Source organism: Paramisgurnus dabryanus, chromosome 16 (genome assembly GCF_030506205.2).
Source record: "Paramisgurnus dabryanus chromosome 16, PD_genome_1.1, whole genome shotgun sequence".
NCBI lineage: Eukaryota > Metazoa > Chordata > Actinopteri > Cypriniformes > Cobitidae > Paramisgurnus > Paramisgurnus dabryanus.
In genome coordinates this window covers 25,127,646-25,155,360 of record NC_133352.1, presented here as the reverse complement: position 1 = coordinate 25,155,360, position 27,715 = coordinate 25,127,646, and the positions used below count along the sequence as shown (strand labels likewise).

General features: G+C 36.2%; 3 protein-coding genes across 4 annotated transcripts; 1 reads left to right on the top strand and 2 right to left on the bottom strand.

Moving 5' to 3' along the window:
- The first annotated feature begins 1,631 nt into the window (after positions 1-1,631).
- cstf2 (cleavage stimulation factor, 3' pre-RNA, subunit 2) lies at positions 1,632-9,803 on the top strand. Of its 2 annotated transcripts, XM_065273310.1 has the most exons (15): positions 1,632-1,784; positions 2,151-2,229; positions 3,851-4,020; positions 4,221-4,357; positions 4,489-4,608; positions 4,777-4,899; positions 5,263-5,365; positions 5,454-5,516; positions 6,472-6,531; positions 7,147-7,288; positions 8,033-8,190; positions 8,276-8,400; positions 8,490-8,528; positions 9,307-9,433; positions 9,604-9,803. In XM_065273310.1, exons 1-14 carry the CDS (start codon positions 1,703-1,705, stop codon positions 9,427-9,429), a joined length of 1,524 nt encoding a protein of 507 aa, XP_065129382.1. In that variant the 5' UTR covers positions 1,632-1,702; the 3' UTR covers positions 9,430-9,433; positions 9,604-9,803. The 2 variants fall into 2 exon arrangements, with proteins under 2 accessions (XP_065129382.1, XP_065129390.1); XM_065273318.1 differs by lacking the exon at positions 6,472-6,531.
- A 131-nt stretch (positions 9,804-9,934) lies between these two features.
- nox1 (NADPH oxidase 1) lies at positions 9,935-13,813 on the bottom strand. The gene is made up of 13 exons (XM_065273298.2): positions 13,741-13,813; positions 13,540-13,635; positions 13,165-13,275; positions 12,991-13,075; positions 12,268-12,419; positions 11,973-12,154; positions 11,753-11,879; positions 11,574-11,666; positions 11,253-11,494; positions 11,014-11,176; positions 10,759-10,905; positions 10,554-10,678; positions 9,935-10,307 (listed from the first exon to the last, which is right to left on the bottom strand). Exons 1-13 carry the CDS (start codon positions 13,783-13,785, stop codon positions 10,181-10,183), a joined length of 1,695 nt encoding a protein of 564 aa, XP_065129370.1. The 5' UTR covers positions 13,786-13,813; the 3' UTR covers positions 9,935-10,180.
- Positions 13,814-15,430: 1,617 nt separating this feature from the next.
- Positions 15,431-26,294, bottom strand: xkrx (XK related X-linked). Its single transcript, XM_065273285.2, has 4 exons — positions 26,133-26,294; positions 25,563-26,046; positions 17,137-17,402; positions 15,431-17,052 (listed from the first exon to the last, which is right to left on the bottom strand). Exons 2-4 carry the CDS (start codon positions 25,985-25,987, stop codon positions 16,250-16,252), a joined length of 1,494 nt encoding a protein of 497 aa, XP_065129357.1. The 5' UTR covers positions 25,988-26,046; positions 26,133-26,294; the 3' UTR covers positions 15,431-16,249.
- Positions 26,295-27,715: the final 1,421 nt, after the last annotated feature.

Below are 27,715 nucleotides of genomic sequence, written 5' to 3'. Positions count from 1 at the left end.
ATAACCTAAACACTTAAAGCCTTACTATACATCAGCATATGGGCCAATTCAGACTGGATGTGCAGAAAATGCTAAATGATTGCTTTGTCTTTATAGTTTGTTTGTAAGGATGTAGCCGGTGAGCTAAATACCAGTACAGTACTAAATATCAATTCAATTACTTTCTTTCTTTAATCAATAGGCGTCCATCTAGTGTAAACTTTTTCTTATAGGTACCTGATGCCCTTTAGGCATAATTTAATTGTTGAATGAGAGTAACACCTTATTGTTGAAAGTCATTTCATCCATTTCTATTTAAATTTTATTTACTACTAATAATTTTACTTTGGCAACACTTTACGGTTGTATTAATTACCATTAGTAAATGCATTAACTAACATGAACAAACAATAAACAATGTAATTTTCAGTATGTATTAATTCTTGTTAATGTTAGCTAATGTCAATACAGGCATTCATGTTCATAGTGCATTAAGTAATGTTAACAGTTACAATGTTCATTTATAAACATAAACTAATAAATGCTGTAAAAGTATTGCTCATTGTTAGTAAATGTTAGGTAATGCATTATCTAATTGTTAATTGTTACTTTTAACTATTTTGCTATGATGAGTTATTACCAAGGCAACTTTTGCTAAAACTTCACCAAGTCTCAGTGTTATTTAGTCTTCAACACTCAAAATGAGTGCATTGAAAACTTCAAAGTTGTGTAAAGCAAACCAGTCAGGGGGCTCAATATTAGGTTTTAAATAGGGCTGTCAAAAGATGAATTGCGATTAATCACATACAAAATTAAAGTTTTTTGCATAATTTATGTGTGTTCAATGTGTGTAATTATTTTATACACCTAAAAACAATTTTCTTAAATTCATTCATATGTGTGTATTTATATATACATAATATATAGGGCCTACACACACACAAATATATTATGCAAACACAAACTTTTATTTTGTATGTGATTAATCGCAATAAATTTTTTAACAGCCATAATTTTAAAACAATGCATTAAATAATCAAATTAATATATTAATTTAATTAAATTGATTACTCGTATTGTTATATTAAAATAATATACCAAATAAAATTAAAAAACTGCAAAAATGAAAACCATGAAAGTTGACATCATGTTTGTTACTTTGCATGAAAACTTAGTAATAATAAAAATATGAATAATTAAATAAAATATTAAAAATAAAAATAGTAAATACCCTTATAGATATTTATTTATGTCACATTTATTTTAAATAAGATACAAACATTTTAACAGTAACAAAGTCCTATACCGAAGGAATTGTTTACCATTTGTAAAAAAGCTATCTCTATTTAAAACGTAACAATGTGTTTACTTGTTAACCACGAAAATAAGTCTGACATTTTAAAATTAAAATTTACAAATTAAAATTGTAACCTGATCACAAAGTATGTCGCAGCATCGTATAAAGCAGAGCACTTTATAAATTCGGCTAAACTTTTACTTTGGTGATCAAGACCATGTAAAAGAAAATCACATTAGTTTAGGACCACATGTGGGTATGTTATGTTTACGATGGGACTCGTATTTTGTCATGTTGCTAGAGACTCTTATTTTGAAAGATCATAGGACTTTTCACCACTTTGTTTTTTACTCCCGGTGTCTCCATTCACTGCGATCTCTGCGCTGATGCTTTTGTCGTGTTTGCTGTGACTGGATTATTAAAGTTATGGCAAATTTAGCAGCCGCGGCCGCTGCTGCTGCAGCTGCCAGAGATCCCGCTGTGGATCGCTCTCTCCGTTCAGTTTTCGGTATGAATTATATTTGTTTAAATGGGTGTTTTATATCTGTTATTCTCTTTATCATTAGCTGCTAAGCTAAACATCACTAACCTGCAGGTAACGTTACTGTCCACCAAACTATCTAACGTTAACTGGTTCTTGTTTTTTTTTATATGGTTTGCAAAAGCAACTTTTTCACTTATGCACAATAATCAGTTAGTTTAATACGCATGTAAACTAGATTTCATTCATAATGAACAATTAGAAAAGACACATGTGATGTCCTCATTTGGTCTATGCATGGATTGCTACAGTGTTTAAAATTGTGAATAATTGTTAAATTTTAGGTGTTGTTTCTTCTTCTTCTTCTTCTTTATTGTTTTGTTTTACTTAAAGTGGGAAACATCCCATATGAGGCCACAGAGGAGCAGTTGAAAGACATCTTCTCAGAGGTTGGACTTGTCGTCAGTTTTAGGTATGAGAATAAACAGCATAACGTTACTGTGTTGACGCAGATACTTTTTAACTTTCAGACTGAGGAGCCCAACTAACTCTGATTTTATTATATAAAGCCATAGACCATTCATTACAGACGTTTTATAAACGTTTATTTCCGATATTAACTAATAATTCTACAATATTGTATGAAGCCCTCTCAGAACTGGTTCATGGTTCTTCCAAAAAGCAATACATCTCTGTCGTTATTTAAGTCATATGTAAACTACAATGTTTTGGTTTTGTATGGCTGTGCTTGTAAGACTGTATGATATAATAAGTGTATATATACATATAGTATATATAGTAATATTGTAATATGGAAATATAAAGAGCAATGCGTAAAAGCCAAGCCATGCAAGACTGTGTAACTTCATGCTAAATTGTTGGCTACTGTGATATTTTCCTCCTAGTTGTTCAGTCTATAATTTTCTGGTGTCTGCGTTTATGCACAAAAATGAAATGATGAAGAGCAAACTCAGTACTTCTGTTAACTTTTATTGTTTTAAGCAGTGTGCCAATAATTTTGTTTTGTGTCATTCCCCTAAACATAACCCTTAAATCTCTCAATTCTTACCCAGATCGCAGCAATAGACTCCAGAGCGGATCTACACCAGAGGTAAAGCGGTGCTGCTAACTTCAGAGCCAATCCGCCCCGGAGTCTATTGCTATCTGGGCATAATCTACTTTGTTAGACGCCCATCATCACATTGCCTCAACTTTGCTGCTAAATGCTAAAATTCATTGTAAAGGCATTTGATTGGCTGTCGAAGAACATCACACTTGTGACCAATGACTTATAATGTTACCCGATACCAAGAAAAGAGAACTTTTCTGATCCCCCAAATTCATCTTAAAGAGTAACTAAACCCCTGGTCAGAGCCTGACTCCACCCACTGCAATATTTGAAAAATGCAAGAACAGTGGGCAGATCCCAACAGAGATAGAGGGGACGAACTAGCTCGTACCAAGTGTGTGGTGAGATCGTAACAAGGGCGTGGTGAGCTTGAACCTGCTTACGTCACGAGTTATTTCTTGGACCCAACATCCAATAGGAAAATTCAACTGTAGTAGCCACCGTTCAACCTGAAGAGGGCAGCACTCAGACGTTTTTACACCATATATTGTAGTATTGAAACACTTTATATCCAAATGTCAAAAAACTTACTAAAATCAATGAACAGCACTAATAAAGCATCATTCTTACAGATCATTAACTAAAAAAAGTTGGTTTAGGGTTTAGTTACTCTTTAAGCTGCATCCAACCGCCAGCGACTAGCAATGGCAGTGCTACACAAAGATTTACCTTTCTAGGTGAAGCAGTGTGGCTCACATCATCCATCTCATCATTTACTATGGTGGATTTTTACTCGTTAGTTAGGAACGCCTCCTAACAACCTCACTGAAAAAGACGGGTGGCTGGCAGTGTGCATGCATCATTAGATGGAAAAATACTGTGGGTGAATTGCACAGTTTGAGCCTGGTTTAGTTGCCAAAATGTTAAGTTATTGTTGACTTGATTTATTTCCCCTTTCCAACTAACATTGGGCAGACATTTAAAGGACTGTGTTTACATGCTTCTGAAACCCCCTATTATGCAGGTTGGTGTATGACAGAGAAACCGGTAAGCCAAAAGGTTATGGCTTCTGTGAGTACCAGGATCAAGAGACCGCACTTAGTGCCATGCGCAACTTGAACGGCAGAGAATTCAGTGGAAGAGCCCTCCGTGTTGATAACGCAGCCAGTGAAAAGAATAAAGAAGAGCTTAAAAGTAAGTTTAAGAGCGAATAAAAATCATAAGTGATCGTCCTTGTGCCTTATGTAATATCACTTTCTTGTGGAGTTACATTAGCATTTTTTTAGCAGATGCTTTTATCCAAAGCAACTTGAGATTGCAATAAGAGCTTATCTTTTTACGTTTTAAGCAATGACTCAAGACATATTGTTAGAATCGCACGCTCATTTCCACAGGTTTGGGTACTGGTGCTCCAATTATTGAGTCCCCATATGGAGATGGCTGCATACCAGAAGAAGCCCCAGAGTCAATCAGTAGAGCTGTGGCCAGCCTGCCCCCTGAGCAGATGTTTGAGCTAATGAAACAGATGAAGGTGAAAAAAAATCTTCAATAGACTTTTGTCAGTTAGTGATTGTTTTGTTCAAAGCAATTGGGTTTGAAATCTTAAAGTTAAATTGAAAAACGGTTTGATTTATCTTTCCGTTTTATTTTTTTATTGAACAGCTTTGTGTGCAAAACAGTCCACAGGAAGCCAGAAATATGCTGTTGCAGAATCCTCAGCTAGCATTTGCCTTGCTGCAGGCTCAGGTTGTAATGAGGATTGTGGACCCTGAAATTGCCCTGGTAAGATCATTAAATTCAGCTGACGAAAAGCACTTGAAGAATGGAGGTTAAGTGTCTGATTACATAGACGGGACAGAATGGGGACTGCTTAATGAACTTGTATATTTAGGGTCTGTTTGTCTATGTCTGTTTATCTTCTAAGGTATTTAAATGATACTGTTTTCTCAGAAAATGCTTCATCGTCCAGCTGTGGTTCAGCCCATAAACCCAAATTCTCAGCCGGGTGCAGTGCCTGTTACTAACCAGCCCCTGCCTCAGCCCACTGCCCCTGTCTCTCAGCCCCAACCAATGGTGAGCATTGCCATTAATTCATTGTGATGTCTTTGAGCGGACTGACATTTACCAGATACAGTATGTTTAAAGTCATGTGAATGGCCTAAAAATGTTATATCGACCTCATTGTGCTTGGATGCCTTTAGTTTGGTTAGGACCTAAGAAAAATCACTGTATCTCCTATAAACACAAATCTATCATTGATGTGCATGTGAACTCTTGAATCTGTTTTTTGTAATAAGCGAAAAGTCTTTTTTTTTTGTGCATGTGCAATAGTCTTGCTGTGGACAGATGCTTGTTATGCCGGTTCATGGACAGTTCACTATGGAGCCTTTTTCATTGTCCACTGTGCTAATGAAATATCTCTCATGTGATTCACAGCCAGGCATGCATGTGAACGGAGCCCCTCAAATGATGCAGCCTCCACAGATGGGCGGCGGTGGACCCGGACCAATGCCAGGACAGGGACCAATGGGACCAGCTGGTATGCTCGGGTGTCCACACACTTCTTCTGTGAAAGTGTATTTGTGTTCAAAGCCATAGCTGTTTTCCCTCTTGTGCTATCTCTACAGGTGGGATGCAAGCTCAAATAGGAATCCCACCAGGAGGTCCTGTACCCATGGATAGGGGACCAGGTACTTACTTTACGCAGATAAAGCAGGATTATGTTAACTTGGTTAATGCGTTTGTTAAAAAAAAAACCGTTCATGCATAGCATGGCATTTTAAAACCGCATGATTCTTTTCTACCTTTTATTATTATTATTATTTAATACTATTAATAATAATTGTTAATGAGAATTTTTATGTTAATAATAATAATAATAAGTGTTAATAATTGTTAATAATAATAATTATTTATAATTGCTGCAATTTCAAAGCTCTCCACAAGGAAGCAGCACTGGTTAACTGATCTGCAAAACTAGCACTAGCTGGGATTTAAATGATTTGCAGTTTTATTTTCATGTACTTTTTAACTAGTGATAGACCAATGTAATTACCAGGCTAATTATTTCAGGATAATAAGAGATGTGAATGCTTCCTCTCCAATTCCACACATTACTGACAAGCTTTACACTTTCTGCTTTTAAATATTCAGCTGTCTTTAAAGGTGAAGTATGCAATTGCAGAACATGCTGCTATGTAATAGCGTAGTTTCAACAATGCTTAATTTAAAAATTAGTGATAAACACTTTTCATTGGTGGGATTCACAACTAAACTTATGCAAATTGTTTGCCTATGTTGTTGTGTTTATCTGCTTGTGATTCTCAGATAGAGCATTGTAGCAGATTTAGCTGTTTTATGGAAAATCAGGATTATTATCATGGTTTGTGTCTGCATGTAAGGCTGGGAGTTTAACAAAAAATTGACACGCTTCACCTTTAAATTCTAGCATTATATGAACCACCTTCTCTGTATGTTATTATTAGGATCATGCAGAAAAAATGTAGGTTAACCACTATTCTTTACCCATGTCCATTAATATCACCATAAGAGTCCCTGTTTAAGAACTGTCCCTGGGCAACATCAGTAAGCGCTGCTGTGCACCGTCTCAGTTCTCTCTCTTTCTTTCACTCAATGCTGTCCCAGGAAACCTTCAGGAGTCTCCTATAGGAGCAGCTGGGCAGGCTGCTATCGAGCGGTCTCCAGGTATCACAGGTGTACTCTGGTCTCCTCGGATCAGAGCTGTCAACACTGTTGGCTGCTCATTGTTTTAACCCTACGCACGTTTTTTTGAGCATTGCAGAACAGTTTGACAGCAGCATGATATGTGACTGTTTATGACAGTGAATAATGTCAAACACCTACCCGTGTTAGAGAGGTATTGTGTAATGCTGCAGACATGTAGGGAGTAAAAGAAAAGCATTAAAGCAGTTGTATCTGCATTCCTAATTTCTGTTTTAAACATTTTTTTGTAACACATCCAAAACACAAACCGAAGTCTTGTAACCTGTTGAAATGTGTCAGTGTCGCAGAACAGATCCAAACAGTAAAGAGCTTTGTTGTTGAAATCTTTTTGCTGTTACAATGTCATGAAACAAAATCCTTTTGTTTACATAATGGAAAATTCCAGTTTCAGTCTCATTTCCTTTGAGGGTCAAGGAAATGTTGTTACATACCTGAAAACAAGTGGTTAACAATACACATTATTCACAAAGATGGCTTACAAAAGACGAGCCCATGTTTGAAATGTTTGTCTTAATGCACTGTGACATTTCTTTTAGGTTTCATGCTCCTTTTCATATGCTCTTTTTTTGTGCACAGTGCCTATAGTAGACCCTCGTGCCCCAATGCGAGGGGCTCCACCAGGCCCTCCAGGCGGCATCCCACCCAGAGGCCTTCTTGGTGATGGTCCAAACGATCCACGTGGAGGTTCAATGGTCGGTGGGGAAGTGGTGGAACCAGGGTAAAAGCATCACCCTTTTCTTAAAGAAATATTGCATCAAACCAATCCTAATTGTTTATTCACCCCCATGTCAGCCAAATGTTTATGTCTTAATTTGTTGAGTCAAGAAGAAATTTTAAGGTAAACATTCCCGGATTATAAGGGATTTTAGTGCACCTCAACAGTTAACAAAACGATCGTGTCGCAAAAAAAAAACAGAAAATGTACTTTTAAACCACAACTTATCTCTTTGTAAAGCGCTAGCATAACCTTTTGTATTAGTTAATCATGTTGAAAGGTCATGCATGACATATGCGAAACTACCGGCCCAGTGTTTCCAAGTGTGGAAAAAGAGGATTGTACAGACGTTGTTGTATGTGGAATGATACTCATTCATGTCCTTGTGTCAGTTTATTGTTTAAATAAACTGTTTTTAAAAATGGCGGCAATCATTTCTCTAGATAAGACCCTTATGCCTCAGTTTGGATCGTTTAGAGCCCTTTAAAGCTGCATTGAAACTGCAAGTCCACTAAAGTTCATTATATGGAGAAAAATCCTGAAACGTTTTCCTTAAAAAAAAGAGAGAGAAAGACATAAACATCTTTGATGGCATGGGTGAGTAAATTAACAGTATTTTTTTTATAAAAATGTAGTATTCCTTTAACATAGTGTCATTACTCTTATTAGTTGATATATTTCTAATAAAAGTTTTCCCTTAGTTTGCTCTTTGCATTGATTGATGGTTAAGAGGTTGTCCATTTATAGGCGTGGCTACATTGGAGGCCCTCCACAACACCAGGGCCCCCCTATGCACATGGCACCCCCAGACATGCGCGGACCTCATGATATGAGAGGAGGACCAATGATGGGAGATCCTAGAGGCCCTATGATGGAACAGCGTGGCCCACCTATGGAGGCAAGAGGTAAACGTGACCTTTATTCTTAAATTAACTGTCTTGTATGAAGCACCCAAATATACAGATTTTTGAGTTAAAAATCCTTCTTAAGGTCGTGATCCACGAGCTGTTGATGCCCGAGGTCCGATATCAGGTCAGCGGGTTCCTGTGGCAGGTGGAATGCAGGGTCCTCCACCCCACGGCATGGGACAAAGCGCACCTCCCGCAGCAAGACCGGTAAGATATAGAAAGCTTAAAAAATATAAAAATTACAGTATTTAATTCAAATGTTGGCTCATGTTAATCCAATTTACTCTTTGTAACAGGGTCCTGCTGCTGATGTGTCATCACAAGACCATGAGAAGGTGAATTTAATTTTTTATATATATATATATATACATATATATATATATATATATATATATATATATATATATATATATATATATATATATATATATATATATATATATATATATATATATATATAGTGCTAACTGCAATTAATTGCATACAAAATAAAAGTGATTTTAGGCATAATATGAGTGTGTGCTGTGTGTACTTAATGTATATATAAATACACACACACACACACACACACTTATGTATATGTGTATGTTTTTTTATTCTTTTTTATTTATTTATTCTATTTATTTATTTATTCTAGTAATTTATTCTATTTATTCATTAATTTATATTTATTTATTTATATATTATGTATTTATGTATTCTATTTTTTTTTTTTAAATCTAAAATGAATGTATATATGTGTGTGTTGTTAAATATATATAATAATTACACACACACATATATTGTGCAAAAATAATCACTTTTATTTTGTATGCAATTATTTGCGATTTAATCTTTGCCCTTATATACACATTATTGTGTGGTGGGCGAGTCTAAGCGAAACGTGACAGTGATATCATCATTACTCACACAGGTGTTTTTTTTACAAAATTGCATCATAGCCACACAAAACATGACATTCAGTACTATCTTTGCATCATTGTAATGCTCCAATACCTCTATCTAAGGTTGTTGATATAAATGCATTGTCTTGTTAATCATTCTGTCATGTCTTGTTTAATGGATTCTGTGTTTTAGATGCTAATCCGTATGTTGTGTTTCCACATTCCCCAGGCTGCCTTGATCATGCAGGTCCTGCAGCTGACCCCAGAACAGATTGCCATGCTGCCACCAGAACAGAGGCAGAGCATTCTCATACTCAAGGAGCAGATTCAGAAGACAGCAGGCGCGCCGTGAGAATGTGAGTCTTTTGTTTATTTGCCAAACATCATAAAGAAGTTTATTGCGATAGCAGGCTTGGTGATTAAAAGTAGAATGTGGTTTTCTTGCGTAACAAATTAAGACAATTGATTACATTAGCAAAAATAAATGCAAGGAATCTGACTGTATGTCGGCTCTGTATGATTACAGGAATGTACACAACCAAACCCACAACCATCATCTGGATCGGTCTGCTGAACTTCCACAGCTGTAACTTTTGTTGTTGTCATGTTTTGTTTTTATAGTGGTATTTTCTTATGTGAAGTAAAAACAGTTATCTGAATAGCAGTGGTACATGGTTTAATGCAAAACAAACAATAAATACAGTAGTTGATTTTGAAGTAAACAAATGGACATTTTTTTTCATAATTGAAAAAGTATAAAAAACTTGATAATACATAAGCGCAGGAATGTCTGAAACATTTGGAAAAACATGATGCAAGTGTAAAGTTTGCAATCGTGTTTGTAACAGAACAGGTTAGCTGTAGTTATAAAACAATTAAATGAATGGCGTTAAATATTTTAGCAAGATGGTAAAATTCCTTAACTTCATGCCAGGTACATTTTGTAAGCAGACTTCAGCACAAAGGAGGCATTTATAGACAATACATTCAGGTTTAGTTGCCATTTCCTTGAACCCTGGTGATTCACTTCTAACCAGGAACTTATAGTAAGGAACAACATGGCAAAACATCCAAAGTTCAGTGGTCCTAAAATCCAGTTTCCTTCAAAAGTTCTCTTTGTTGAAATAAAACTTAGTCCTTCGTGGATCCACTTCTGAATATTTTACACATTTCTTCTCCAAGACTTTAGCTAAGGCTTCCGGGCCACACAGGAACGTCCCAACAACTGACCTGTAAATATTTACAATAAAACTTTAGTGTTGGGATAACTCTACCCCTGGCAGGAATGTGCCCCGATTTGTGTCTGACTGACTAATGTAACCACACCTTAAATGCTTTACCTCCGGAGGCTCTTTACATTTATGCATTGTGCAATGAGTATGTGTTTCGAACCCATAACATTATGCACTGCTAACACGATGCTTTACCTAAATTCTTACTGGCATGAGTAGTAGTTAGTAATTTGAAGATACTTACGAGGGGTTATCATTCCGAACTTGCTCAAATTCTTTATCCCAGTTTGGTCGGCCATAGTGAGTCTTCTGCTTCAGACCCGTGATGACATCCGTGTCCTTATCAAAGTGCACCATTACGTGATCTGTCTGTAAAAACAGAGATGCGACATAAATTCTTTTTTCAATTTAGATTAAGTTGCATTTCAATAAGGTCAAACGGTACTTACGTGACTCTGGTCCCAGCCCGTCAGGTAGAGTTTATACGTGAGGAAATCCTTCATTCCCCTCTCTTCCATTTCCTTCTCTAGAATCTGAAGAAGATCTGCAAACCACTCGAAGGCGTGCGCGTCTCTACACAACCAGTAGAAGTAAATCTAAACACAGAAGTCACGTGCATGAAGCCGACCTTTGTGATAATCACTGGAACAATAAAATTAATCGTAGTCTGTTTATGCAGCTCATGCCTCAATATTGTTTCTTACCCTCTTGGTTCGCAAATTGGGGTTGGAGTCTTTAAACTTGTACCAGATGGATTTGAGAATAGAGGCGAATGGGGTAATTCCAATCCCAGCTCCCACTAACATGCTGACTTCATATTGAAATACATCCTCACTGGCAGTTCCAAATGGACCATCCACACTAATCCTAACGCAAGAGTAAAAATTGTGTTATTTATTTTCATTACTATTTCGTTATTATTAGAACAGCAAAGACTACATACTTAGGTCCTTGCGTACCCTCCGGTAGGTTTTCGACCATCTTGATAAGTTTTTCAGTCCAGTCTCCAGCTAATCGGATGTGCACGCTAAAGAAGTCTTCTTCTGGGGCTGATGTCATGGTGAACGGGTGCCACTCCAGTTGGGAGATGCCTGGACAGTTCAGAAAGACGTACTGGCCTACCTCCATCTTAAAACCAGGCTTTACCAACTGTAGTTCCAACACTCGCGATGGGCGAATTACAATCTAAAATGCAAAAATAAAGTTTGTTAAAGCACATAAGTTGTTTTACTGAACACACTCATTGGGTTTCCTGACAATATACCTTTCTATAACTGACAGGCTGCATGTAGCGAATGAAACGTAAGATCCGTTCACAAAGATAGATGATCATTGGTCCAATCACATACATCCAGGTCTAAAACAGAGGATTTAGTAAAATAAGTGAGTGATAGTTTGAAGTAAATCTGTTAAATTATTTGCAAACAAGTTATCAAAGCCCACCTGCGGAAACCCTCCTGCAAACTGGGGAATTGGACATTCGGGAATTTTCCCCCAGTTCTCTGGTTGATCTTCGCAGTAAGAAGTATTGTGAGGTGGGTCTGTCTCTTGCTGACTTCGGACAATGCGACTGTATATAAAGAAAAGTTAATACTTAGTCTTGGCAATCCATAGTTATATATGCACAATATGAAATTGGACTAAAACCAAAATTGGACCTTACCCTGCACCATGAAAAACTAATCCAGCGAAGAACACTATGAAGAGGTGGTGTGTGTACCAAAAGACCTCAAAGTAGCTTCTGCGGATGACTTCCATAGATGAAGTGATAATGAGAATGAGGGCAAGAGTTATGATGACTCCCGTGAGACCCGCAATAGTGGTGAATACGAACATAGTTGGAGTCTGGGGTAGGAATAAAATGTTACAGCACACCACACTAATACTGTATACATATCAAATTAATTTGAATAGAATAAATGATTTAAAACTCGAAAACTCATAATTAATCGACTCACTGTAGAAGTGGACCGAATGGGATTCAGGTAGGTGGTGTTCAGTTCAGAAGAGTCCTCAAACATGGAGAGATTCCCTGCTATAGGTCCATATAAACCTGCTAAACTGTTGCTGTACCACTCCACATTAAGCAGATGAGCAATAGTATGAACCGCTGCGGGAAAGAAAGATTTTAAAAGGTCATAATCACTTTACTATTGTAATAATGCTTGCTGATTCTGTGATCTCAAATGTCTCCTGGTGATTAAACATTTTGAAATGCACCCCCTTTTGTGTAGGGTGGGTCCCTTTGTGCCCCCCCAAAGAAAATTCATGATATAATCCATCTCAAATATAAAATCTGGGTTTAAAATAAAATTTAATTATACAATTTAGTGCTGTTGTTTGGTGGCTATATTTTCTTTTGGGTTTGATTACACAGAATTTATAATAATGTATTTAAAAAATGTCATAAAACATGTATTTTCATAATTTCGATTTGCATTACTGTTGTTTTATTATTTAAACCCAAACATTTTTGTTGTAATAACCTTTCCATTTGCGTTTAGGGCCACTGTATCTATCTATTGTAATCTGTATTGTATTGCATAATAGCATGGAAAAAATAGTTACTTAATAGTTACATGTAATCCCTTTCATGTAACTGATAGTTGTAATTTAACCTAATCCAGGATGTCAACAACAATTTCCTGATAAGTAGGTATCAAAGATTAATTGCTGTGTACCTGTCATCAGTGCAATCATGTATGCCACCAATTTGTGGAAAGTCAGATTTTTGTCCAGCTGTTTCCTCAATGATCGTCCACAGCACTGAAAAATGTACAATCATTAAACGTCTACGAAGGGTTTTGAAATTTCTAGAATCAAAAAAATTGTACAAAAAGTACACAGAAACCCACCATGAAAGAGCCTCGGAGGAGAGATAGCAGGTTGCGGCATACTGGCAGCAGAATAAGCATGCAGTTAAAGTTGAGGACCGCAGCAGGTGCTCTGGCCCAGGCCAATGCAGACTGACAATAAAAATATTACATTTATTTTAAATATATTTAGTAGCTTTATTATATTTTTCTTTATATTCCCTAAACCTCTTTTTTATTTTCATTATCTTAAAATATCTTTCTTATAAGACAAAATACACTAAATACTATATTAAATTTCTAGATAGTATTTTGAAACTTACTATAGTAAATTCTATATAGTAGTAATAAGATACTATAGTACAGTTTACTATAGTAAATAGCATAGTATACTATAGTATTTTTTTCATAACTTACCCCTAAAAGTTCACGAGTGTAGTCAAATCGTTCTTCCAGATCATAAAACAAGTAGAAGTGCACAAACAAAAAGATGTTGATGCCCATCCACACCACCTATAAATTTAGGCAGATCAATAACATGTCGAGTAATTATTAGCAAATGCATTTGTAATTCTAAAGTGTTTTTCTGAAGCAAATGAAACATTCATTTTCACATACCACGATAAAAGCGCTTAATCCATGATTGATGATCCAGTTGCCCATGTTAACGCATAGCACTCTCTGTTTCACTATGAGCACGAGCTTCTTCAGCTCTATTACTTACCTGTCTGATTTGTGACCACGCCCATCGGTATGACCACGCCCACTACAATCACAATTCACCAGGAAGCGGGTGAATTTTATAGAAATTCCCAAGAGGAAATATTTTAATAGTGTTAGTGTTTAAAATAAAGATTTGCGGGAAACTGTTGATTTGGGCTTGGCCATTAAAACAGGGTTTGTCAACATACGTGAGTCTTTGATATATATGAATGGACGACATGCCTATGTTATGTTAGGTCACATTTTACGCCTCAATTAGTAGGTAAACGAAGCAATTGGACAGCTTAAATATTTAGCATAAGAACCATTACGACCACTAAGATTTGTTGCATTGTGAAATTCAAAACAATGAAGCACATTTTCCCTTTATTTCGAATTCCCATTATTTTTATGGTTTAAAAATGTAACACGTTAATACTTCTTAATTCATGTACAAATTTTATTATTTTTCGGAGTTTAAAAATAAAACAAATCTTAATAAAATACATCCCTCATTAAAAAACTACTCTAGCATACCATAGTATTTACTATAGCAACGTTCTTAGTGTTTTTGAACATTACTATAGTAAATATCAAAGTATACTTTAGTTTTTACTACAGTTAATCAATTAACTATAGTTAATATAACAAAATACTACATTATACTACAGTATGTATTTTATACTACTATAGTAAACAAGTATCTACATACAATATACTTCAATTTACTTTATTAAATACTAAAGTATACCTACAATAATATTTTTCCACGTGGAAATTTCTCTTTCTGATGTCCAAGTCGCCTTATGACCAAAACAGCATTCATAACAAATAATGACATTCAGCCAAATGTCTATACAGTGTTCCCACACTTTAGTTAACTTCAAATTCAAGGACCTTTCAAGGACTTTTCAGGTCCAATACCCTCAAATTCAAAGACTAAATGTGGGGACACATTTCAAGTGAGAGCAAGGTTACATCGTGTTACCTTTTAAGATTTTACTTTTGAGGGAACTCGCGCTGCGTCACTGCGGTGACTCTTTGGGGACGCCTCCAGGGGTAAGTGCATCTGAATGTGTATATCAAATTTAACCAATGGTGAGGCTTAATGACAAAGACAGGGTGACGTGGGAACCAGGAAGTATATCGCTATCTGAAATATTGCCAAAGACGGCGTTACATGGATGCAGGAAGTATGGCAAGGGAGACGCAGCGCCTCGTTCCCTTCTCAGGGAACAACAGTTACAAACATAACCCGAGATATTTTCATTTGTCAAACACAACCATGCAAAAAAGCATTTTGGTATGAATCAACATTCGCATACAGAAGATATAAGCATTTAAAGCGAACAGTTTAGCACGTGTGCTTAAAAAGTCTAGAATTTTTATGATATTATCCTACACTACACAATGAATAATATGGATTTTTTTCCAGAAATCTTCTTGCATAAAATAGATTCAAGCACTTTTAATGACCTGTACCTTCCTGTATGTATATTTTCAAAAACTTCCAAGAGTCTTGAATGTTTCTCCAAACTTTAAAGAATTTCAAGGACCCATGGGATCCCGGTCTACAGCGTGAAAATTATAAAACCCAACACTCTGGTAAAGGTATTCTTTGTTTTATTCATATTATTTTCCAAATCAGTAGTAAAGAGGCACATGATGCAGGCAAAAAAACAACAACAACAACACACAGGCAAACATATTCACATACAAGGTAAACAATTGGACTTTTCTTTTTGCAGTGTAAACTTAGAAGCATTGTTGAATTGTCTTGTTAGGCACAGTCTTTTAATATTAAGGCAAATGCATTCCCAGAGTTAATTTACTAAGATTAAATATATGGCTCTCCCAATTTAAATGTTAAAAACATGGGGGTATTAAGGCAAACTTAGGAAAACTTTAAAGGCTCACAGGCTTTTCAAGTCTTGTTTTCCCCTGAATAAAGTAGTGCAACATGTGCCAAAAAATTACCAGGTTTCCCATCTTTATGAGCTAGACACGGTTGGCACATTTCCCACACACCTGGTTTACAGACTCACCATGCATCTCCCTACTGAAGCCAGCCTTTGTGAAACATCACTGCTTAACTCAACACACTGTTTGGACTTCAGCGACCAGCAAGCAGAAATGGATCAGCACTTTGCAATTAAAGAATGATGAGTTAACCTTTCTACACCACTGTAATAACAATTCGCTATTATGGTGCTGCTACACACCACCTTGAAAGTTCCAAACTACGTAAAATCCAAGATTCCTGAAGCTTTAAGGACAATTTAAAATCAATTGTTGCTTTACAGAGTACAGTACATCCTCGATTTGGTAGCGTCAGTATGATACTCCTCAGTCAGGATACAATATGTGCAAATATACGCGGCATAAAACCAAAACAACGCTACGGTGACAGAACAGCAGACGCATTTCATGCTGCATCCAAGATATCATCCAAAATATCCGTCTCTTTATCCACCAGATTGCTTGTGAGGTCAGGAGGAGCAGGTTCCTGAGGAGCAACTTCTGGATCAGAGAGTTGCTGCGATTGCCTTTTCTTCCAACAGCACGCACAACGTAAACAGTCCTCAACGTTGTAATGAAAGAGTCTACGGCACGGATGGCAAAACTGATAGAAAACCAACATAAACAGCACAGCTAGGCTATAACACATGATGAGTTGCACCACCAGCAACGGCGTGCAGATATACTCAAAGAAGTCCGTCCTGGAGCAGTACCACAAGACGATGAGGATCACGTTCTCCATGAAACGCAGGGTGTAGTAGATAGCCAAGCGTCTCCAGCGTGGCTGTTTCTCCACAAGGTCATGATCAGAAAGATCCAACTGTACAGCCGACCAGCAGAAAATATTGATGCAAGCGTAGAGGAACGTGACCATGCAGAGGACCACTGTAGTGCCCAACTTGCTGAAGTTTGTCTCTATGTTTTCAGGCAATGATGTCCTCCTCACCCAGAACTCAACCCATGGTTGGAAAAAGAAAATGAACAAGTTGACCAAGGCCACTAGGACCACCCAGTATGTATACACCGTGCTGAAGAGCACCAGGGTGATGATTCGTGTGGCGATCTCTAACACTCGCCAAAGGATCATGCACAGGTAGGCGCCAGGTTTTATTCTCACTTTGTAGTCGTCGTACTTGATCTGTATGGCCAGCACACTGCACACTAATGCCCCATATGTGATAGATATCAATGAGATGATCATCAGGGCAACTGTAAACACAAACAGTACAAGCTTAAGTGTATAAATATATGAAAATACAGTTTGGTAAATAGGTCTGAATTGATCATACTTACGTCGTGTAGGATGGATGAATTTTTCCTGAATGGTAGCATAGAGCTGAAGAGTAAGCTGAGGTGTGGACCCCAGGAAGGCCTGAATGACAGCTGCGCGTTTGAAGGCATTGCGGTGGACCGCTAGCTTGCGCTCGGTGTGTCCGATCTCCCATTCTAAGGCTGGGCCTATGCCTTTCCCGTGCTTTAGCTTGATCTTTCTGGAAATGGTGACATATGGCTCCTCTTTCTTACCAGCCTGGCAGTAAACAACCAGAGCTTCAATGCACCTACAAGAGAAGAAAGTACAAAAGGCAGTTAAGACACCTAATAAAGGTTTTATAGTATTTTGTGGATACTAACGTCTAGGGATGTAACGGTATTATAAATATTGCGGTATTCTGGTATCAAAATTTCCCGGGAACACTTGGTCATGATTCAATAAAACGTTTTTGGGCAACAAGTGTAATTTTTTCGGCCAAGTGTAGCGAGCGGAGGGAGATGCGGGAAATACAATTCCCATAATCCCATGCGTGCCACTCTGATGCCTCTCTACAAGTAGAGTGACAATGGTGGATGCTGCTAGTTTTTATTTTTTTTATTTTATTGAATACAAAAGTATATAAACAAAGGCAAATATACATTTACAGTGTATATAAGTATTACAGGCTCAACAAAGTAGTATAACTAATAAATTGTTTAGAAAAAATAAAGAAAATAAATAGTTAAATAAATCTGAAATTATAATTTACATGAACTTAAATACTTAGTGAGTAAAATAAAAAAAAACATAAAAAATTAGGGGCAGTATCATAATAAATGAAATTATGTCAATAGATAAAGCACTCTGACCTCTCATCTTATTAAAGGTCTTCCTAAATTAAGTCATTTTTTGAATATAATTGGGGGGGGGGGTTTAAAGAATCTACATTTATGAATGAAATATTTTGCTATTATTAAAATGTTATTAAGCAAAAAAGAATTAACACAACAGTCTTTAGGTACTCCAAATAAAATATGATCTAAAGAAATAACAAAACTATCAACAACCACCTCTTTTTCTATCAACCGGTCCTGAATTGAAATCCAGAAGACTTTGGAGAAATTGCATAAGAGAAAGAACAGGGGACAATTTCTATATTTAATTTCTGATTTAGGAATTTGTAAGAAGGATGAATCTTATTTAAAATTTTGAAGTGTATTTCTTTAGCCTTAGGAGGAATAGGACATTTCAAATAAGTCTAAGATATATCATAGTATTCTTATCAAACATGTGATCTAATTTGTTTTTTGTTTTTTTTACTTGACAGGGATAACAGGTTTTTGAGATGACCTGTCTTGTATATTTGTTAGTACAACTATCACTTTTAAATTGCATATCTCCAATATATAAGGCTGGAAGAACTGGTTTAACTTCAGTATAAGAAAGAGAATATCTCATCAGCATTCTTATGCCAGAAGGTATTGCATTAACAACAGTGAAAAACTATTTTGGGTGACAGGCAAAGCCAAAGCGGATGTTGCTAGTGGCGAAGGAAAAGAAACACAAATTTTAAATAGGATGTGTGGGAAAAATTTGGGTTAGCTGTGACAAGAAACGAGAAAGGATAAAAGGTGATGAACATACAAAAAACAAGTGTGAGTGAATCTGTGAATGAGGAGAGCGTGTATGCCGTTTTTGTAATTGGAAGGCTGCATACGTCATTAAGCCTTGTTTTTTTAAGTTAACTGAGTATTACATTCACAAGTTATAAGCATATTACAACAATATACGATTAAATAAGAATAATAGTCAACTTGAAAAATGTTAATATTCTGAAATAAGATGATCTTCATGACGTATGCAGCCTACAAATGCACCTTATACGGAGACTGCAGCCTTCCAATTGAGAAACGCCCTGAGATGACATAAGGTCCAGCTGCAATAAGTAGACTGCTATTTTCATTTTTACTTGGTTTTCAGGAATTGACTCATCTTAAAACCCATTATCTTTTCTTGATTCTTCATTCACAACTGTTGCTTTTATAGGAGTACAAAGCATTAGCATTAATAATTAAAAAACTATGTCAATTGAGGGAGTGACTCAATTCTTAAAACCTGACGTATTTATTGTAAGGAGTTGTTTAAAGTTGACATTCTAAACTGAAACTTTTTTTATTTTATTACATGGTCAAATTATTATTTTTTCTTTTCATAAAAATTGTAAACACTACACTACACTTTGTACATCATTGTTCAGTCTTGTTTAATAAACACTTATGGCAGTTTTTCTAAGTCTTCATTTGTTTTTTCCTGTAAATGTTCTGATAAATACTGTACTGTGGGCATCATACAGAAATAACTCTGTCCGTGAATTTCTGATACCATTTAGATCCCTACGTCTGATTTACATAAAACAAAAGAACATATCATTTTTTATTAAGTTTGGCAAAAACCTATTCTGAATCTGTTGTAGTTTATATGACTTAATCTGAAGACAAATAGCTTTTAAGAAATAGGAAAAAGTGTGAATGTCAATGAGCAGAATAATATCTAACTATCCCATTCCCTTTAACTCTGAAGGTGTTGTTTACCAATACCCTTGTCTTCCACAAGCTGGCGCTCATATCTAACAAATGAAACCATTTCAAACCGGTTTAACAGCATATAATCCTTTGAAAGATGAGAAGTGTGTCAGTGCTCACACTCACAACATTACAACAAAAAACATAGGCTTTGCTTGAATAAAACCTACGCCTTTATTTTGAATACAGCATTGCCTGTAACCTATAGTCAAATTAACGCCATCCTATTACTGAACAAGTTTAACACCCACACAATGCTTCTTGAACTTTAGCCCAGCGTTGATGTGAACTATAATGAGCAAACACATCTGTATTTTTAAATGAATCCACATAAATCTCCACTGTTTCAAGTTCACTATTCAGATAATGTGATCGTCCTCATTTTAAGTCACCTAAAAACATACAACATGCCGTGTAGAAAGCAATATTTGCAAACAAACAAAAAAGAAACCATATCATGACATACTGCTTCCACATAAACAAAGTGTTACAAAATCAAAACATAAAACCACGTGACAGAACACAATGTCACATTCTTAAAGGAAGTTAACGCTGAATGTGATGAAATTGTGTATGGTTGCCAAGTCACAGTACTTGGTTTACAGTAGTTATCACTACTCAACTGCTTTATAAGGCAATGAAGTGAGTCATTTGTTATAATCGGCCAATGTTTTGAATCCACCCCCAATCAGATATTTTGTCTTTTAAGGAAGAAAGATATGGGTTAAGAACAACATGAAAGTGAGCTAGTTTTGACAAATTTTACATTTTGCCCTGTTTTTTTATTATAATACAAACTAATTGGAAGCCCCAAAAAACAAGTAAACCATCAAGTTATTTATTATTATTATTATTAATGCTTGACCCGAGATGCACAAAGTAATAAGAGATTTTCAAAATTTCAAAAATTTGTTTATTTTTAGTATATTTTTGACATTCTCTATTAAAAAATCCTGCAAAACGATGATTTCATTTGTTGTAATCTGACAAAAAAAAAAATGACAGAGCTACACATGTTTGAAGTTGATAAAATCAGCAAAGTCAATTTTAAGAATAATCAAGTTAAAGATTTTTGAGGGTTTAAATGCCAAATCACTAGCCTGGTCCAACCAGACTCTCGTACATTCATTTAATTTGTACAGAGAGTCTGGCCATGCTCCATTGCAAAGCGTTACTTCCGTTAAGGAGGGTCCTCCGTTGAAGTTTAAAACTATTGGATCTGCGCAGAGTCACTCAGGATCTGCCATACGCAGTCGCTAACGTGTGGTCGTGACGTATATCATGCGCCGAAACCAGCCGGAAACAACAAGTACGAATAATCAGACCAACAAAACTTAGCAAACCTGGTTCTTGCTCCGGCTTTAACTTCTGTATATTCGGCAGCTTTGCAACAACAGACCGAATAGCTTTTCTCACGTCTTTCTCCGCTGCCATTACTGAACTACAACTTAAACTGACGCACAACCTCAACGTCATCATTTTTAGCCACCCCCCTCTGTTCGCTGATTGGACCTCCAGATTTTTGCAGGAGAAAACGAAACTCTACAGAGCAGTCCCAGACGTACTGCTGAAGCGAAATGAAAATTAAGCGGAAGCACGTAGGAGGGCGGAGCCAGGCTACAAAATCACCACACCCATACCCTAAAATCACTGGTAAAACTAATACATTTAGCACAAACAAAGTCAAAAACAATATAGGACAAATCTATGTTAAACTTTTTCATTCTTTTATTGCTTGATTGACATTGCGTCACACAGCTTTAAGAATAAGTCTAATGCAAGGATTTAATATAATGTTATCAGATATTTTTCCCAACAGTTAACAAAACATTCACTTAAAACAGATTATATCTGCGTGAATACTTGTCAAAACAGATATTTTAAAAACTGTTATTCCGTGTAGATGTCTTTATATCGAGGGCCGCCAACAGTCAGTGATTGGAAGATAGTTTTCATGTCTTATCGCTCTTAACTCTTTCACCGCCATTGACGAGATATCTCGTCAATTAAGACAAAACGCTTCCCCGCCAATGACGAGTTTTTCCGTCTTTTTAAACATGTCCGTGTCTGTTTTAAAGATAGCTCTGAATGGGATCTCTATGAAAAGTCCGTCACAAAAATGGAATTATCTCTGCTTTTTGCTCAAAATGTGGTGTTTTTGCAGAAACCTACCCATATTCAAAAGCTGATTACAAAAGAACCACTGAAGGTAGGATGAAACGTTTTTTTCTGTTTGAAAGCAGAGGGTCTGTTCTTTCATTTGGTATATTGTATGTTTATATATTTAAAGAAGAACATTTTCTGAAAGGCAGTAAACTTTGGTGAAAATCATGAAAAACGGTGGCGCTGGCTGGCAACTTTTTTTAAAAACGCTGGCGGTGAAAGAGTTAATAGCCGTTTTAACATCAAGCAAGTCCTTTGTATTAGATTAAGCATTTAGGGCGGTAAACCTCTTTATTTGTCTAAAATAAAGACCATTTTAGACAAATAAAGATTATTTTAGGGGTGCACTGATAAACCGGCCGATGATGCTTGCTATGCTTTTCAATGCATTACGGTGAAATGTCCCTACATCCAAAAACAGGTGCTCTCATGCAGGAACTCAATATGCACTGCAGACGAAGAACCATACACATGACACGCAGCTCCAAGAAATTATTTTAGGATATTTTTAAATTGCTGTTCTTCGAACATTTTCATGATAATAAAGAATATGTATAATGATTATGTTTGACAAGTGTTGCTTTTTCAAATGCATGTTTTAAAAGACTCAAACCAACAGTGATTTCAGATCGATAAGGGCTTACTGATCAAAAGCCGTAGTACACGAAATAGCTGTGAATAATATCAACTGTGCGATTCAGAATACTTATTGACCACGTATTATTAGTGTATATCTGCATTTATCGGTGCACACCTAATTTCTTTTGCCTGTGGCTCAAAATTAGACTGTGTGCATTACGACACACTCACAAATGTCATTTTTAAGTTCGGCAGTCTTTGGATTCTCCTAAGCAACTAGAAAAAAGTCCTCGGGCAACTATAATGATTATTTATATGTGATACCTGCTTTATTCAGTAGAAGCTTAATTCCTCCTAATCAAATTACAGTGGTATTTCTGAGCAGATACTGCAGCCAAACCGAGATGCTACACTAAACTGATTTATACTAAACTGATCTATCACTTCAATTACATTTACATGCTAACAATCACAGATCGGCATTTTCTGCTAAAACAACAACAACAGGTCATGAGTTCACTTACATATGACAACATTATCCGGTCATGCAATAATCATTCCTCAATCATTCTTTTTAGATATGACTAAACAGGAAGGAGTTTAGAAAGCCATGTCCTGTAAATGGGAATTAAATTACTGCAGTTTGACATTGTGTAAGATATTTATAGCAGTCAAAACTAACCCTTAACCCCCAGCTTCTGTTTGAAATTCACTGGAAACTTGCTGACCTCAGTACAGAATACTAAAGGAGGAGTTACTTGACATCCGGGGTCTGCACACTACATTCCTCTCTGGAATTTTTTGGACTTGACCGAAAGCAGTGGGAAAACAGATGTCTTGTTGCATACACTGCCTTTACACAGTGGGGTTATGGGGTTTTAAAGAAAGTAACCTTAAAAATGATCTACATCTGATCTGACACCTAATCTTATATCTACTCTTTGAATTTGATCTAAAGCTCTTGCCAACTGTAGATAAAATATTTAAAAAGCAAATAAATGGAAACTAGTTAGAATTTAGAGATTTGAATACTTCAAATATGGCCGTGGCCTAGATAGTGTTTGTCCTTGAATGACCATCCCTAGACTAAAGTGTAGTTTAACGTGAGGTTACAGTCAGTGAAGGCACACGTAGAAATGAATTAGTCTTAGAGCAATCTTTCGTTGTGTGCTGAACACATACAAAGATTTCAAATACAACCAATAGGAGTTTGTTTTTCACTATAGCGCAAAACCTAATCTCTATAAACCACAAAACATGTCACTGTTTGCTCAACAAGACTGAACACATTTTGAAATGTAACACATGGATGCCAGAAGCCATGGGAGTTTCCACGTCTACTGGGAGGGGTCCAAATTTCTCCATACAACTTTGAACTTTGAACATATTTTACTGGTTCATATCATTTCAGAACAAACTATACCGATATACGAAGAGCAAAACTACAAAAGCTGGATGGATTACAAGACGTCTGGTATTTGGGTGGTGGAAACAGAAGGGAAAATGTCCACAGTGCTTATAAATGCTCAAAAGGTTTCATTCATAAATGCACAAAAATAACATTATTCTTTACCACTACCAAGGAAATGTTTGCACGCATCTATTCATAACAAATAATGGACTTAAAAAAATTATTGAGGAAACCCATTGGGTTAAAAAAATTAAGCAAGCAATTTCCATACCGTTACATATCCTCTGGTTGTTTTAATGTATGTATGTTCTTGCATATGTGTACCAGAGGATACGTAACAATATGAAAAGTTAAATAATATTTTTAAAGTGTACTTTTCATATTTTCAGAATAATAAAATCAAAACTTAAATAAATAAATAAGTGACCAAAACAATTTTTAATTAAAACTTCAAATTTCAGCTTCTTCATAGCAGTCACCCTTTCCTTAAAGTGCACCTCTGCATACACTATGTATAAACTAGCCTTTACTCCATTTATCTGGTCCAAATCATACATTTAATTTATATTACATTACATTTTAGGCATAAATTAGGCTTAAAGACTGTTAATTTCATAATGAAAATCAAATGCACAAATCACATTTACCTATAAAACTCATTTCAAATGTATAGCTGTTTGCTAATATTTTGAACATCATAACCCACTTTCATCACTTGACCATGCATAAAGCACATTGTGCTTACTATTTAGATAATTATACTAAAACTTCATAACAATGAGTAAAAAGTAAAATAAAAATGTTCAATTAATTTCACCATTTGTCTTTTATAATAAAGCCTACCAATTTTCTGGGGGTGCACTCTACAAAACAAGATTTAATCCCAGCATAATGTAAGCATGTAGCATCTTATTTACTTAATGAAAACAAGAAAATCTGATATGTTGTATGATGAACTTAACAATGTCACACATTGGATTATTTGATCAATAACAAAGCCAAATATATTTTGACTTTATTTATGTAATAAAGTATCCATCATCAAAACCTGCATAAAAAATATTTCACTTCAGTGTTCACTATTAGGGATAAACCCTACAGTATATAAGAGCATATAATCTGTATCAGCAGATTATAAAGCATTTTTCTCACTGACTGAAGATCAAGGCAGATTATATCCTGGAAATCAAGAGGTGAAAATGCATCAGATCTCATACTATACTGTGTGACTATTTTTTCTTGGGTAACAATGACAATAGAATTGCAGTTTGTACGCTTTGCATAATACTTTGATACTATCAAAAGCAAAGCACAACTATCGGTATTAGTTGATCATTCTAAGTAATTGAATGTTTTGTATAGTGCATATCCCTAGTATTTACTATAGTAAAATTAATAAATACCATAGTGCTTTCAAACTATTCTATAGTAAATATTAATATACTACAGTAGGTTACAGTTTATCAATCACTAAAACTAACATAACAAAATACTGTAGTATGCGTTTACAAAGTGTATATGTGTAGACTATTATAGTGTTTTTGAAATACTGAATTGTATTCTATTGATTTTTTTAACGATAAAGATTTGGTCACAGACTTCCGAGCCCCACTATAAATATACACACACAGCATTTCTTCACATCTCTGTTGAACTCTCTCTTATCTGTTTGTCAATATTTTGGTCATGTGATCAGCCGGTGATAAACATGTGATGATCAAGACATTCATACCTTATAATAGGCCCCATCTGTAGCAGGTGCATGAAAAGCACAAGTGGCCGGTCTCTCCCCAGATCCCGGTGTACGAATGTGAGAGTGAGCTGGGTCAGCACCGACGGCACCAGTATGAATGTGATGGTCAGACCCATCCACACTCGGTCTTCACTTTTATGGTACACACTGCTTAGCAATGCAGCACAGATGAACTCAGCACAGTACAGCACGCACGACCACAGCACACTGAAGGGTGGTTGCAGTTTACTGTGGTTGATCACCATAATCACACCGTTTTCCGTAGGCTTAACGGCGGACGGCTGCGCCGTCTCCAAAATGTCATGATCGCTTGTGGTGTTGTTGTTGTCCATCTTGCGGTGATTCGTATACGGTGGGTGTCTTTCATGCCATGTCTGCGAATGATCGTCTACGTGAACGCGCATTCAAGTTTAATCTGAGCATAATGGATTCACGCGAACAGAATCAGCAACGATCCCGCCACCTAAGTGCACAAACATAGACACGTATGTAACAGCTGCTCGAGAGGAGTGAAACAAAATAGGTCACTGAAACCTTCAGTGTACTTACTTTGTCGTTGTGTTTTGAAGCACGCTGCTTATATATCTGACGCCGACAAAATGTTGTCCAGTCATTTCCATAGCGTTCAGACTTCGTGAAATCGGCGATCATGATCAGAAAAGCCAGGTGTGTCCTAACATACAGCAACCGAAAGCCATCAATATCAGTTGGTGTCCCACGGGTCCTAGTGCACACCCGGTATAGGTAATGGTAATACAAACTGGAGTTACTTGGCCACTATTTTTGGACTGCGTCCTTTGTGTGTTCTATTAGGGGTGATGAGAATACGCCAAGAGAAACAAATACCTTCTTTCTTCTTTTAAAACTATTGTTTAAAAAAAGTATAACGTATGTAGTTGCAATATGTAGTATAGGCTACCTTAAGGATAAGAGAAATCATTATTTTTAAAGTCCCCACAAAATTCAGCTGTTTTGGGTTTTAGTTTGAATATGTTTGCCTTAAGGATAATCGTGTGCTAGTGTGCTCCAAAACATTGACAACATCTCTACTAGAAGACATAAGCTTTGCCAACGTCAACAATAACACCGATAAAATTTTTGATGACTTTATTCGGCATTTCAGCTTCTCATCAGATTCTAGGCTGTGAGATAAACAAAACATTACTGGTTATTTTTAAAGGGGGAGAAGCAGTTTAACCTGCTCCACCCTAACATCCTGTTTCAGTGAAAATACCACCAACCTATTAAAGAAAGGAATTAAAGACACTTCAATTGGTCTCTATAGGTGTCCAAACACCGAAACTTTATCAAGCCTGAACATCTTACTTTGTGTTTCAGGGCAAACAATCAGGGCTGACCCGTCTTACAGGCGATACAGGCGGTCGCATGGGGCCCCGCCTTGTCGGGGGGGCCCACACAAGTCAGCAACTCAAAGTTAGTAGGCCTACATGTAAGTATACTCATAAACGTGCTGAGCCAAAAGCAAGTACTACGTAGACCCTTATCATTTAACAAAAATCTCAGAAACAGTGAGAACTCCCCAATCGTCCATGGCCAGCGTGAATGATACCTGGGACAGTTTGCGAAACATCACTGTTTAAGCCTTGCCAAAATAATGTGAAGAAGAACGCATGCGTTGTGTGAGAAGTTTTGTGTACACGCACATCTAAAACACGCACAGGAAGCAGTATTCGTGTGCTTAAGCAGACAAATTCACACAAAATTATGTCAAAATAATACTTATACTGACAAATATAATACATCTTAAGTAAATATGAACAGTTGAGAAATAAAACGCAAATGTAATGGATGATTGATAAACCTAACATAACTTTAATAAGAATTAATCTATATTTAACTTACACAGTGAAGAGTATGGACTATTTACATTTGCACTGTGCAAATTTAAACAGCACCGTGTTTTTCATGTGAATATTTGTGTTGTTTTTTTGTGCAATAGTTCCCATAATCTCATTATTTGTTCTTATTTTTTCACTGACCATATGCTTATACATATTTCAGTACTGACTATACTTCAAATATAACATATTTTTTTTTACTTTTTGTGTAAAATTCTGAACCACCATGCAAGCAAAACATCAATTTGCATTAAACCATGCCTCACAAAGATT